At 35.9% G+C, this 15690-nt stretch overlaps 1 protein-coding gene across 1 annotated transcript in view; it reads right to left on the minus strand.

Moving 5' to 3' along the window:
* USP7 (ubiquitin specific peptidase 7) overlaps window positions 1-15690 on the minus strand; it is a 79058-nt gene that overhangs the window by 9863 nt on the left and 53505 nt on the right. Inside the window, exons 12-27 of the mRNA XM_067306692.1 lie at window positions 15175-15284; window positions 14164-14320; window positions 12848-12992; window positions 12083-12213; window positions 10831-10965; window positions 10533-10634; window positions 9959-10064; window positions 9482-9574; window positions 7911-7978; window positions 5753-5853; window positions 4219-4372; window positions 2688-2755; window positions 1401-1509; window positions 1234-1311; window positions 799-899; window positions 131-230 (exon numbers count right to left, since the gene is read on the minus strand). Coding sequence (XP_067162793.1) covers window positions 131-230; window positions 799-899; window positions 1234-1311; window positions 1401-1509; window positions 2688-2755; window positions 4219-4372; window positions 5753-5853; window positions 7911-7978; window positions 9482-9574; window positions 9959-10064; window positions 10533-10634; window positions 10831-10965; window positions 12083-12213; window positions 12848-12992; window positions 14164-14320; window positions 15175-15284 — 1758 coding nt within the window. The remainder of the gene's footprint in view (window positions 1-130; window positions 231-798; window positions 900-1233; window positions 1312-1400; window positions 1510-2687; window positions 2756-4218; window positions 4373-5752; window positions 5854-7910; window positions 7979-9481; window positions 9575-9958; window positions 10065-10532; window positions 10635-10830; window positions 10966-12082; window positions 12214-12847; window positions 12993-14163; window positions 14321-15174; window positions 15285-15690) is intronic.

Below are 15690 nucleotides of genomic sequence, written 5' to 3' on the forward strand. Positions count from 1 at the left end.
GCAGCCTGCTGTGAATATCCCCTATTCCGGTAGTTGAAAATCAGAATCCAGAAAAGGATATTTACCACTTGAAAGAGCTTCTTCTGTCAAAGCCAAAGCTTCTAAGCTTTTTAAAGAAAGTAGCATTTACCTCTATTCGAAACGTTCGACTTGTTGCAGGTGACAAACACTCTAACAGCTCATCTTCCTGATGGACGCCAATTATTTTGTAACTTACAATTTCTAGCAGCCTTAAAAATAAATGAACAGGGAGAGTATTAAAAAGTCAAGCCAACACTTGTTTCTCAAACCTCAAGGAAGATTAATGTAGTGAGAATATAAACAGACATTACTATTGAATTTTCAGCTTTACCGATACAGTCTTTACTAAAAATTAAGCTGCAGACTTATTAGAGATAAAAATTTATGACTTACTGCAAGAAAAGCCAGTACATGCAATTACAGGACAATGGATTTTAATTTAAATTACTTTTTAAACTCTTTTCAAAATGACCACTCCTTAATCCCTGAGAAATGAATAGCATGAAATGTTTGCATTGGAAACAATTATTTCATTGTGAATTTACAATTGCTGCTGATGAATCCTGTGCGTCTCTAGAATACAACTTTATGAAATGTTAAATAATTACGTAAAATTTGTATCCATATTTAAAAACACTTTAACAATGAGAATCCTGAGGTTCTCAGTGTCTTTCTTAACACAATAACTGGTTTCCACAGTATTTAAGTTAAAACGATACTCATCCACATTAAATTCACGTGATGACATAAAGGAAATCCAGAATCTTCCAGCCTTACCTTAATTTCCCTGAACCTTTTTCAGAGAGTTCTACAGCTTTTTTACATTCTTCTAACAGGTCCCGTACACATCCATGCTTGTCTGGATATAGTGTTATTTCCTATGTAGTGTTTAGAACAAAATAATTATTAGAAAGACTGAAAATGTCAATAACCATATTAGAGCACAGAATACATAGGATTTTTATTTTCAGTACAAGCCCATCTTTAAAAGACAACAATTACTAAAGTGAACAACTTTAACTTCAAAATTTTTGTTAAGAACCAATTTTTTTTGTTTTTTGTTTGTTTTTGTTTGTTTTTTGAAAAGTTACAACTCTGGTCTAATTCCATGGTGTCCAAAGACAACAGACTGCATAAACCACAACATCACCACAACTGTACTGGCTTTGAAAAAGAAATGGCAACAAATAGAATACAGCCAATCTCACTCACCTCTTCCCTAAACTGGCTATTTAGCCATATGCATTTAAAACTTCTTCTGTTTTCAAAATCAGTTATTTTCATTTTGAGCTTAAAGAAGAAAGAGAGATACACTTTAGGCACACTTTGTACAAAGCGGAATTTTTTTTTACTCACACTGTAAAAACGAAGACTCTTACCTGTTGATAGTAAAGTTTCTTAGGTTGCCTAGGCTTGAAGAACTGGAGAAGATCTCTTAAAGTACCTTCATAATTATGTCTAAGAGGATTACCAGGGCCATCCCTGTAACTGCACAAGAAAAAAGAAAAACCTAAGTGTCTCTCTATAATCCATCACTGCACAGTAAATCAAAATATTAAGTACATTCTTATTTCTGGCTACCAGTTTCATTTAATTGCCTGTACAACCTAAGCAGCATTATACTCAGCGCTTCAGTGATTTTTTTTAAAAACGCGCAAATGTACGGGAACATAAATCCCATTCCCTGTGTGTGTTAACTCTCTTGGTGTTTACAAGCTCACCTTTAATCCTGCAGGGTGGCAGACCTACATTCCTCTGAAACTACTACTACGGGAGCACTAAAATCACATGCTTTAGATTGTGAATATGCCATATGACACAACGAAATTCCAGAATGACCACAGCACAGCAGGCTCTAGGGAGTTACTCATTTTGGGACAGGCTTACTGATGAGGAAGGAAGATGCCTACAGGTTAATGAAGAGCACTCTATATTTGCATGAATATAGAAGTTGATATAACTTTGTGTGCATTATTCCTGCAACTTATATAGAACATAACTACTAATATACTATTTTCTGCTACCATTCCAATTTTCCATAGATTCAAATCCAGTTTTACACAACCGTGCCCAGGAACACCACTTTAACCAGGACTGCCCCTTTTAGCAGAAGCAAACTTGTTAGATCAACTCAGCCATCTTTGAAAACCCTCACTTGCAGATTTCCAGAAAAAGAATAATTAAAAAAAAAAAGTCAAGTAACTCTTGCATTTAAACTTATAATACGTAACAACAGCAAAAATACTATTTTTATGTGTATTTCTTTATGGTCTCCTCCATTCTAGAAAGCTGCATTCACTGAAACAGCACTTCTAACAGCCTAATAATTTAACAGCTTTGCCCTGTACAAAAAGGCCTTAAAGTAATGAACAGTTTTAGAAATTTAGTGTAAATAACGATCCTTTAAAATGTCTCTTTTCTGAATGACGCTTACTGAATTTCTTACAAAGTTCCGAATTCATGGAGCCCCTAGAGCCAGCCACTCTATTTCTTTAAACTGTCTAGGTGACTCACTGTGCATGTCAGAATGCTAATATTTTACTAGGGAAGAATTAGTTTGTAGTGTGGAAGAAGCTATGAAATAACTGTAACCTACATATTTTGGGGCAAAGCATTTTAAAGAATACTTCAGACACAGAACACTATACTTATAAAATTCTACTTACCCTTGGGACTTGAAAAACTGTAATAGCATTGGATCTGTATTAAGTCTTTGTGCAACCGTCTTTGCAACCTGTGAAATAATTTTATTATTTTTTAAGTTCTGGATTATTTCAAACAGTTATAATAGTGCTCTATGATCATTCACTATACTACTTACAGAACATCAGGCTATAGAAATTCTGAAAGAAACCCCCTATGCCCACTTCCCCAAGGCGAAAGAATCTTCAGTATCTCTGGTTTTCACACTATCTCATAAATAGTTGACAAAGAAAAAGATATTCCAGGAAAAAAAAGGAAAATTCTCCTTTTATTACAACAAATGTGACCAAAACTCTAAAAAACCCACAACTTGCTGTCTGAATATAGCTCTACACATCTTTTGTTTTCTATTTAATTATACTATTATTGGGAAAATAAGTGAGACTTGACCTTTGAAAATTCCCATTTTTCCACTGATTTTTAAGCTTACTCTAAGAAAATTAGCTTGACTGGTGATATCATCACATTATTCCCAGCAGAGTATTTCATGCCACAGCCTCACAAGAAGCATGGGAATCCTTTGTCTACTTTTTCCCTGCCAAAAGAAGCTGTAAAGAACTTACGCTTCAAGTAAAAATGAAATAAGAGGAAGTGAGTCACTGGAAGGCAGATGTGATGAGAAAAGGACAGCAAAAGAATCATCTCTCACTTTCCCTCTACATTCAGATGCTCAAAACTCCTGCCTTCAGTGACTGAAAATAAAATTGTCTGTTTTTATGTACTCCTTTCGACGCTGATAAAAGCAACTGTAGGAGAACTGTAGTGATCGAGATCTACTCAGATGCTAAAAACACCAGCCAAATTATTACTTTTTACAGTTCCATCATCCCGTTTTCCTCTTCTAATTATCCCATCGTCACCCTTTATCTTTATGAATACAACAGAACAGATCTAGTGCCACTGAGCCTTGAACATTGTGCAAGTGAAAAAAAAAATGCAGTTTGGTCTATAAATTTAGGTTTTTTGGTGAAACTAAAACCATAAAATAGATATGACTCTGACTGTTCTTCTAATAGCTAAATAAACTGAGCAAGTTTTACAAGTCACTCAGAAAGCAATCCTGTAATTTTGTTATTAGAATAATATTTTCCAGGGCAGAATAGCATGCCAAGAAAAAAAAAAAAAAGTAACTCATTATTAATAAAAATAAAATAATCCTGTGCAGAAGTCACTGAAGTCATATCACTATATTATTAAATTAATAAAAAATTAAAATCATTAAAATTAATGCTAGCGTAACTAATTAAAAATAGTTTCTTGCGGAAATCTTTTTCTCATTCACAACTGGAAGCAAAGTCGCCTTTAATAATATCAAAATTATTAAATATTTATTCTCACAAATATTAGTGGCTTAAGTTTTTCATGACACAATGCAAAAAACTTAAAAGAACAGAATTAATCTTTTCAAAAACTACGTATAACATGCTGGTGAACTAACGCAGAAGTCGCTTTGTAACAAGGAAACAAACGCAGAGAAACAAATAGGATACACACCTGAAAGTAATTCATCCTATTGGATAAAGTAACAACAAATCCAGGGTCATTGGGGATGGTTTTATCGCAGAAAATGACATCCACCCGATGATATAGGTCTCTGAAGTATTCTTTAGCTGTTGGCAGCTCACTGTTATCATTTTCTGGGTCATCCCTACAAGAGCAGACAAATGAAATCATTACATATTATACTGTTACACATACAAGTGGCTAGGGCTTCAAAAAATATGTTCTACAGTAAGTCAGCAACAGTTGAGAAATACAGAAATGCAGTTAAGAAACCTTTTTAAAGAGCCACCACTCATACACAGTAGGTCTAATAGAGTCAGTAGTGATCCACACCTTTGAATACATCTGTGCTGTGCAAGCGCAAAGGTGCTTACACACTATGCTCGCTTATTTGATAGTCCAGCAGTAAACTGATCCTATTGGTTTCACAGAGGCATTCTAGCAGTATTCTTCCCCTCCCTCGCCACCCCGGCACATTAGTGCATGCCTTTATCACGCTGCCAAAACCTTCCACAAACTCCTGCATTTGTGACTTTGCACAGCGGTCAGATGCAAAACAGCACCCCTTGGACAACAGAAGCAAAACATCTGCACAGATGTTGGTTTGGGTCACTACTGACTGGTATCCCTATCTTCTCAGCAGAGAAATAGCACCAGGGTACAAGCTGTGCACTTACCCAGAAGTCAGCAGCCAGCCAAAGGTGCATAACACCAACTGGGTCAACAGGGAATGCGAGTTCCAAGGCATGACATGAGAAATACATTCATCTCACATAATCTGGGGTAAGAGTGCTGAAGATAGACTAGCTGGCTTCCACCCACTGTCAGCCCATGGAGAGAAACAGAGCAACACAGTTGGGTGTGACCATCAGGAGTGAGAGCATAGAAATGCCGATTTATAGCCCTGACAAGCTTAAGTAAGATCCCTTTAATGGATATAAGACACAGGAGTTCTCCTTCTGCCTTGGAGAAAGCTCCAGTTGAAGGACCAGTACACCTGAGTTGCATATGCTCAGGCGAATCAGGAGCATCCCATCACTGTAGACCAATATGGAACTTACTGTGAGCATGAATAAAAAGAAAAAGGGAAAGCAGTTTAGTTCTAGGCTGAAAGGAGCTCCAAGTCAAGAGCCTTGTTATGGTACAGAGCCTAACATTTGAAATGCAGGTAGGCTCTTCGGTGTCTGAGTTATGGTGGCTCCAGGTAAAAAGCTGCAGGACTTGGATGTATAGCTGAATCATACTCTTTGATAATATTAAGACCTATTTTAGTAATTAGGAGCACTAAGTCTTCTAAACTAGGATGAAGACTTCTTTTCCTTAAATAATGTGGCATGTGATAATTAAAATACTAACAAGATTTATTCATTTCCCCTTTGAATGAACAAATGAGAACTGCTGAGAACTTGTTTGTCGTTAGAAAACTATATTTGCTCTTATTAAAACTGCTAAATTGAAAGAAGTTCTGCACTCAAAGCGAACCAGGTGATTTAACTGCAGTAAGTCGGCTCCTTAAAATACATACTTCTGAAACACTATGATGTCACCATCCATGAGTTCATCAAGGGCTTTATCAAGAGATACATCATAATCTTGAATCCTTTCTGTTAAATTGGGTTTAACTTCCTGCAATAAAAAAAAAAAATTGATCTCATAGAACAACTGAAAAGACAAAATAAAAGAAGTCACAACAGTAAAGGAAACATAAGGCAAGGCAACTGGTATCTTACTTCAATTGAAACAAATGGGCACATATATTTGTAAATTAATCTTAACTAAGGTTCAGATAAATGTCTTTTTTTGATACAGCCAACTACTTTTTTTTTTAAACAATAGTTTACTTCAAGACTCTCTTTTATTTTATAAAGTATTTTAGCATTCAGTATTATCTTGTCACCATTCAAAATTTTTCAAAATTCAGAGATTTTTACTGATGCAGCTTTCAGAAAGATGGAGAATACTGAATACACTTGCTTATTTCGATAGCACAGAATCTTTGCAAAATAATACACTTTTATTTTTAAAAAAGGAAAAGAAAGACAGATTAAATACTTTTATATTAGAAAATATCTACATTTAGATTATGTATTTATACTTGTAGGTTAACTTCTTGGGATAAAAGCACTCCTGTCTAAACAAACTGGAATCAAACTGCAACTCTCACCTGTACAGGGTAAAAAGTGTTTTGCATACTGAAAGAGGCTTGTGATTTTTGAAGACAAATACAGAAGTACCTGACAGTTCTGCTTTTTAGCACGGAACTGCGTGCGCACTCCTGGAACCACCAGGGAGAGCAGCATGACCGCTAACAAAAAGCGCAATAAAAGCAATTCCTTGTTTTTACTGTAGCAAGGACTTTGCTCTGGCAAGATCTGCACCTTCAGCACTCAATAAATACAGAATTAGAAAGGTTTACTATTTCTGTATTTGGGCAGGAATATGTTAGCAGACTATTTTGTCTGCTAACTTCTAACTTGGGGAAGGAAACAGCAGATACAACATTTTCTCAACTCAGCTGTCCAAGAGGGATACTGAAAATCTAATGGCCAATAATGTTAGCAGCGTTAGCTCCCCTAACACAGTGACTCAGAGGACAAGAACACACTCAGTTAACTTCAAAACAGATTTAAAATTAAGTAACTTAAAAGTGCAAGGTTTTAAAACAAAAAATTTCTACATGAAGTCCTCCACGAATAACTTTGCTGCTAATACTAACTGCTGGCACTCTCTTACAGCACTGTAGACTTCAAAGCTACAAAATTGAGAGTGCTTACGATTTTAGATTACTGTTATGAGCAACCTTTTTTTTAACCATTTTTTTTTCTTAACTACAGAATACAGAAGACAAAAAGGTTACTTCAGAATACTTTGTTACCTTTATTTGAGTCATAATACCAAAGGAACTCAATCCTTTGGTTCTTTAGGAAAAGGGACTAGTTTGTCAGTGTCCTATTAATAGTTTCATGGCTTAAAGGGTATCATTAACATATACATAAATTATTATTAGCTCTTATGCACCTTTCATTTACTGGCCTTCAATTTGCAAGCAAACCTTCACCATTTGGTTTCTTTTAAACCGACTGAAAGGGCAAGAACTCCAGAAAGGTATCTAGTTTGTTTTTTTGTGGTTTTTTTTTAATATAAGAGAACACAATAAAACAGATGTATAATTTCAAAAGTTTAAAAATGTGCAATTTGAGTTTTGCACAGAATCACAGAATAATTTCTGTCTGAAGGGACCACTGGAGGTCTTTAGTCTGACCTCCTGTTCAAAGCAGGGCCAACTTCCAAGTCTGAGCAGGTTGTACAGGACCTTGCTCCTTCAATTTCTGAAAACGTCCATGGATGGAGATTCCACAACCTCCCTGAACCACCTGCTTCAGCACTTAAGTGTTCCCTGTTCAAGAATTCCCTTCAGGGTGAGGGACTGTATTTTTATGAGTGACACAACATTGGGTTTAATCACTGTGTCTGTTTTAGAGGAGATAGTTAAGTCACACCTGCCATATTAGGCTTTGCAGTTCTACCTACTTGTATATTCAAAGTATTATTTAGAGAATGCTTTCCTTGCAATTTTTTAAAGTTTAAAATATTTTAATCACATTGCAATTTATCCTTAAAGAAAACTTTCTACTGGTACACTGATTATAATTTGTACAATAAATAAGTCTATCAATCCGAACCTCATAGAGGATAAGGTTAGTTTCTTGTGGAAATCCTGCTCTCTCACACATAACTGGAAGCAAGTCACCTATTGGAAAAGAAAAAAAGCGTGAAATGCATTGCAGCTTTAGCTACTAGTGAGAGCCGTTTGCAAAAGAAAGGAGCAATTACTTTTTCAACCCTGGTTAAACAGTTTTAAAACACCCGAGAAAGGGAACCTACTAGGTTAAAGCTTCCCATACTTAGATTCAACCCAAACATAGGCTTTAAGTTTCCTTCCGTTTCATCTGAACAAAACAAAACAAAAAAAGACAGACATGCAAGGCTATCCAAGAACATACAGATTGAATAACACTGCTCTTCCTCTTAGAGAAATTTTCATCTCTCTTAAAAAAGTCACACAGCTAAAATACAAAATTGAAAGCATGTGCAAGTCATCAGAATGAGACTTTCAAAATGACAAATCAATGCATTTCTACGCAGTAGTCATTCGCTAAATTCATTAAATGGAGCCATATGAAAAGCAAGGCTCACACTCAATTTAAGTCTGACCAGCTACTCTCAAGGCTACTATCATGAAAAGTTGTACAAGGAGCCTTATATAAACCTTTAAAGTAGAACATGTCACAAAATAACCTAACGAAAATAAAAGAAAGAAAAAACAAACTGGGGAGCAATAGCATATCCCAAAGTTGTCCAGCAAGTCTGAAACAGCCCATTATGTTCAGCAACATCTGGTGAACACTGTAAACCTGCAACAAAAAAATTAACTGACAGCCAACAAGGTGTGTGAAGGCTACGTCTCAGCTTTGCAGAAGGTTTCACTGATGCAACACGGGGAAGAAAACTGGATCAGAGCACAAGCACTGGTGTTGGGAGAAACTGGAATTTCAGCCTGTGGCCTACCTTTGAGGCTGCAATGTAGCTGCAGACTCTCTGTCGTCATGCACCAAATGTGGTCTTTGACAACACTGAACTGCTTCTGGCTTGGGAGGGGGGAAGGGAAGGAAGTCCCTTCCCCGCTCCGTTCTTCCCCACCCCAACAGATCAGTTATTTCACTGCTGTAACTTGCACCAAGGCCCACAGAGAGATCAGGAGAACTGCGGGCTGCCCTAAACCACAAGAACGAAGACGGGGAGAAAGGGGTTGTGCAAGACTGGGAATCTGCTGAAATGATATTCGCACCATTCTTCAATTCCAAACTTCTCAAAAATGTACATAAGATTTAAAGCCAAGCTAGACCCTCAAACTCTATCCTCATTAAGTACAGGTAACCTCCTTCTTACTGTAACATAACATGTAAAAATAAGAAAACACAGTGCAAGGAAAAGCCAGGAAGCAGGAAAAATTTTAGCAACGTTGTAAGTCTTACACATCTTTTGCCATACAAAAATACACCTAGAATACACTACATCGTTAATACTAAAATAAAAGGTGTACTTGTACAGAATAGCCAGACAGAAGCACTATTGATTTCCAAACTGTATCACTTGATTTCGATGATAAAACTAATATTAAAGAAAAAAAATTGCAATCTATTTTATTAAAACAATTTCAACTACAACAATGAAATTGAATTTTAGAACTCACGTATTTTACAGGATATAGGTGTGTAGATATGTCCACAATAATTCAGACTCCGAGTCTTCGGATCATACATCTTCAGAAACAACATTACATCATCTACAAATTAAGAAGCAAGAATTAATTTTATGTAAGGCTTATTTGAGCACATCTGAAAAAATCACCTATTTTTCTTTAAATGTTACACAAATGTGTCTTTGATTTACAAATGATGTTCTTAATAATATTATTATGCACTGAATTTAATATATACAGGTACTTATACATAAAATTTATTCAATGATTCTAAAACCATTTGAAATATGTCCTCAACCTTGAAGAGAAATGAGGGAGAAAAAAGAACATGAGAAAAGCAAATATCAGCACTGCAGTTTGATGACTACGTCAATGACATCATTGAAAAAAGGAGCACACAATGTTTTCTGAGGTACACACAAACTAAGAGTATTTTGTATTTACTCAAGTTTTAGCATATATGCTTACGATCTTTATCAAACTTGGGTAATGTTGCTCCAGTAGCAGCCATCTCTGGATCTACTGTTTCCAAAAATATTGTCCATGGATTTTCATTGTCGCTGAGCTCAATCATCTATTTAGAAATATGTGGAAAAAGAAAAGACAAGACTCTGGAGAATATAATATAATCTGGTATCTGCATTTTGATTAGACACACAAGAATTTTATGATTTTTTTTCTTTTGTGGTATTCAGGTGCAACATTTTATTTTAAGCAATACACTTGACTAAATCCAGCATTTTTGCCCAAACACTGAAAAGACTCAAGAGACATTTATGTTTAAAAACTAACACACAAATCGTGATCATGTGTTCTCTTTATGGAAGTAAAAGCATCCACCAGATTTCCTCCCCTCCCCCACAAAATATCAATCCACTAAATCTCAAATCTTCTCAAAAAACAAACTTCAGCATACACAGGTTAGTTTAAAACCCCTTTAAAAAAAAAAAAATTCTAATGTCCCAAAGCTACAGATTCTCAGCGGGAACTGAGACTCATGGATGACATACAGAAATAATGTCCTCTGTCAACGGATATTTACCGTTTTATTGCCGTCTGCTTCATTATCTAACATCGCAGGTCTTTTTGTTCCATTACTTCTAGCTTGCATTGGCCATAATCTGATTTGATCCTGTGGAAATCCCTACAATAAATAATAATTGTGACAGGGAAAAGAAAAAAAAATGATTAAGTACATTTATTAAACTCAGTCAAAATTAATCCATTTTAAAAAGCTCTAAATAATGACTGAATGCTGCTGATACCTGGAGAAGATAAAGACTATTAAGTGAACATAAGGTAATAAAATACAGATAGATAGTCCACTACAGAAAACTTACCATTGTTTGAGAAAGATTTTGAACAAATTCCGTAAGCGTGGAGTTTTTTAGTACTTTGAAAACAGTGTATTTCACTTTTTCTTCATCATACATATCATTGCCTTGGTGGCCACAGAACTGATCCTCTGCCACTATCTGAAAATTTACATTTAAAGGTTACCATTCATATAAACTCAGCTGCAGAATATCATACCTTTTTTGATGACGCTTTACTGTGTAACGTCACTGGCTTACTGGATAGTGTCACACTGTTATACTAATTGCGTTCTCCTGAAGGAAAATTTGCAAGAACGCAGGATATAATGAAATTAAAAAATTGTGACAGTCAAATCAATGCAAGTAATTAAAATACACTAATTCTGACAAATCCCAAACAATAAAAAGCCAGTGACACTTGGATCTCAACCCTGGAAACATGTACTCAGATAATCCTGGCATTTGAAGAAAGCTATGTAACTATTTCACTAGCATAACGCAAGGAAGACGCACTAAAAGACTTCCTGTATCTGTCACAGTCCTCACGCAGTCTTTGCTGAGAGAAAAAAAGATTGTGCAACTCTGCCAGTCTCTCCATTGAGAGCAGCTGCAGTGTAAACGTCATGTAGAACAAGCCAAACGTTACCAGTGTCTCTCCTTATGAACACCAGGAAGAACACACCAAGGAAACGCTGGGGCAAACAGATAACGGGTTCTTTTTTTTTCAGCCAGATGGGCTCTGGAAAGAGCCATAAACAGGGTTCCTTAAGGCAATTCCTAGCAATCTAGTCCATCTGGCCTTTCCAAAAAGCGATAATTGCAAATATAAGCATTCTCCCTTCTCCTCAAGCTTGATGAGCTCATTTTGGCCGAAGTCCAGGATGGCAGCGTATGGCTAGATACATTCTAATTTTAGAAAATAATTCCTGAAGGAGATAAAAGTGCAGCGGCAGCGCAACCATTTAACATAATCTAGTCTTTTTCTTTTCACCTGAATTTACTATTTTTATTTGTAAGCACATAACTTTTCCCACACTTCTACAGAAAACAGAAATGCCCCAAAAAACTGTCATTCCCAGTGGAGTACTGCTTGTTTCATTGGGACTTAGCGCAGGTGTGAATATGCTTATAAGCACTAAAATTCCACTCATCGTTTCACTTCAAATGCTAGTTATAAATACAAATCCAAAAACTAAAAATCAAGTTTTGTCTTGGGTGGCTCAATATTCTGAATTTTAGTAAGTTACTTGCAACTCGATCCAGTTCAAAGGCTGACCTGCACTTGCATATAGAGGTGAGCTTCCTGCCTTTCCTTCCTCTTCTGAGCCTCTATTCTTTTCTCTTCTTGTAGCCTTTCTACGAGCTGTTGAGGAATATCATGGTCCGTGACAGGCTGCAAAACCTCACCTACAACGCAGAATTTGTGATGTCATTTCAAATTTACATCAAACAGGGTTTTCATACACACTTGACACTCCACTGATTTTAAGTCAAGGACAGCTATTTTCATCTTTTAATTAAAAACATTATTTGATATCAGCACACTCTGGCAAAAGCACCACTTACTACCCTGAGCTAAAATGCTCTGCTTCCATGAAATATGTATCATACTCCTTTGAATTAAACATTCATTTTATGATTAAAAAAGTATTTACTACTGCTCAATTTTTTGAAATAAACATGTATCTACATATTTGCATCTATCAGTTGGATCTAGTTTCCATCACTCAAGTTAAAAGTCACTGTAATTTTTCCATTCTATAAAACAATCTAGGTGAAAGGATTCTGCAGACACAAGCACTTTTCTTACTGTGCTAAGACAAGGCAACACTAGATTAGATCAGTCTTTCCAGAAGTGAGAGAGGCTGGTTGATCCCCCAGAATCTGTAAATTCTAACTATACCTAATGAAACTATTCCTATACCAAATATACCTTTGTATAGGAAGGTTGTCAACAATTCAGAAGTAAAATATGGCCCTGAACCCCTGTATTTCTGTACATCAGTCTAACTTGGCACACACATAGACGGAGTATACATACTTAATTTTGATTCCCTGATGTAAACCAACATGTACGCATTAGTACAATGCCGCACAGATAAGTCGTCATCATGACCTCCATAATTGTGTTCAATTGCTTCTTCCTTTGTACATCTCGATACAACATCGTCATCAAATTTACACCACTAGGGAGAAAATTTTGTAGAAATATAATTTTACACACAAAAATATGTTCTTGAATGATAAGTTAATTCTATTCCTGGCACGTCTTTCAGCTCTTTGAAGTGCCTAAAATTTCTCTTCAAGCAACAAAAGTTAAAAAAAAAAAAAAAAAAAAAAAAAAGTTCAGTACAATTTCTGCAACCTGCTAACTTCAACTCAGCATAAGGAAGGCAATAAATCACCAAGCCCTTACTAAAATATCTGAACATTTTGCACAGAATATCAGAAGACTTTAGCCAAGTAATTATTGAAATAATTTATCTTAAGATTATTATTCAAATATACTGCATTTCTGTATGAAGTTCAAATAATCGACCTCATCTACTGTAAAATAAAATACAAGCAATGGTGCACAAGATATCCAATTAATATTTGTAAATTTAAAATATTTTACAGCAAATTTGAAATAAAACCATTCCAAACTGCAACTTTATTAGTAAAGTATCTGCTATGGAATTAAGAATGAAAGAGGGATAGCAACAAATTAATAGAAAAATCTGACTACCAATTTTACTACTAACAGTCACATACACGCAAAAATAGGAAACTCGAGAGAAGAAGCACCTGACTTACAAACATCCAATCCACTCAAGTCATCTAAAGCTGCAACAGTGGGATGCAAGAAAAGTGAACTGCTCAGTCACCGAAATATTAGAAATATTCATGTTTGCTTCAGTGTAAAAACATCCTAAAGAAATACTGGATAGAATTTGCCTGCTGTACAATTCCAATACGTATAAGCACACGTGACTGAAGGGATTCCCTTAGTTAACGTCTTCAGCCAAAAGCCAACAGTAAATATGAATCTGCTCCTCTTAAGAAGGCATGTGACTAATGCCTCCAACTGCCAGCTCCTCCCTGAAGAGCAAAAACCAGAAATGAGGGCTGCTGGTTTGGCTTCTTTTTTAAAATACTAAGTAAGTGTCCCAAATGTATTAGAATAGGTGCCATAAGAAAAAAAATTGTCAAGCTAAGAACTGCATCAAACATGGATTTGATTCCTCCATGAAGTGAGCATCCCAGAATGCTCTCTCTTCTGTTAGGAAACAAAAATTCCAAAGATGTGACCATTATGAAAATTACAAGGATATATTCGCAAAACACAAATACGTTCAGTTGGTTTTCAATACTCACTTTGCCATCCCCCTTTGGATTTAAGTAAACAACATAATGTCCACCATGGTTATCTCCACTGTGTACTAGAACTGCGTGAAGAATGTAATTAGCAGGATCTTTAGGATCTGTTTTTTGCAAAAATTCATCTAGTGGCAACTGTTCAGGAAATTCAAACCTAGTTTGGAAAAGAATTAAGACAGTTTGATTTGTAGTTGAGACAGACACATCCTATTATTATGCTGAAGGACATCAATACTTACCTTCAAAGCAAGCTGGAAGAACTGAACAAGCTACAATTATAATGCCATTTCTATCTGGGATATACTGCACACAGTGGCAGATTTCATACTATCTTAACATGGAAAAAGATGATCTTCATAGGCACATGAGAAAAATTATGCCCTCAGTAAAAACAATGAAAATGCAAGAGTACTTTAACCAAAATAAAGCTACTTTGGATTCACTGTGTCAAGGGGAAAGAGAATCTAGCTCAAAAACCATTATTCGCTAGCATACAAGTACAGCTCTTCTAGCACAGCTACCACTGACTGGAATATTAGTTTGAAACATCTTCCAAGTGCTGAAGTCTCACTTTCTTTTTATTGGTGAAATAAGGATTTAGTTTCCAAACAAAAGCTCATCTCCTTGGGTAACGATCAATCTCTAGAGATAGTGAGTGGGCATGGAAATGTATGGAGGCAAAGCAAAGGACTACTTATTCATCCTACTTACTCTTGGAGCAGCCTATGGGAACATATCAACTTTCCACAGACGGCACAAAGAATGTTCCACATACCACATTAAAAAAAACAACGCACATTTATTTACTTCATATCCCAAATAACAGCCATAAATGACTACTAAGGTAGTCAATTTGTCATTTAGCACCTTAACATTCAATCAGCGCATCATTTAGGGACCTCTAACATATGCCTTTGTACCTTCCTGTTGGAGCTGATTCAAAACCAGGATTTTGATGATTTTATAAAACATATCAACAAGTCCAAATTCTGTAATGAAAAAACTTACCTATCATTTATCTTGATATTTTGGTCAGTTTGAGGATCATACATAAATCTCATGAGTTGTAGGTGTAATACTGGCGGCAATGTTAGGAACTTCACACCTTTCTCTGCCTCCTGGACATTGGAAAGGAAATAGAAGGTTGATATCACAACGTTTTTAGCAACTCAAAATACTTTGCTGTGGACCCATCTCCCATAGACTTGTATTTTATAGTCTTGACACCACAACATGCACCAAAGAAGAGTTCAAAATGGGGCTGGAGGTTAACTATCTTGATGCAGCACCAACCTTCCTATAAACTACTCCAATAACATTTAGGAGGAGTCAGTTCATTTAAACGTACGCCAAGAGAATGCAGAGGCTAAGGCTCTCATTTCTGATCAATTAAGGACTGCGTGCTCACTGTATTCTGCCAACAAATATTTGGCTATCATGCTGCACCCTCCTAAGAGCAGCTAAACTCCATGGGTCCATTCGGAACTTCTGATGACCAACTATGACCTCTCCAAAGTAACTTTC

Source organism: Apteryx mantelli, chromosome 16 (assembly GCF_036417845.1).
Source record: "Apteryx mantelli isolate bAptMan1 chromosome 16, bAptMan1.hap1, whole genome shotgun sequence".
In the NCBI taxonomy this organism is placed as follows: Eukaryota; Metazoa; Chordata; class Aves; order Apterygiformes; family Apterygidae; genus Apteryx; species Apteryx mantelli.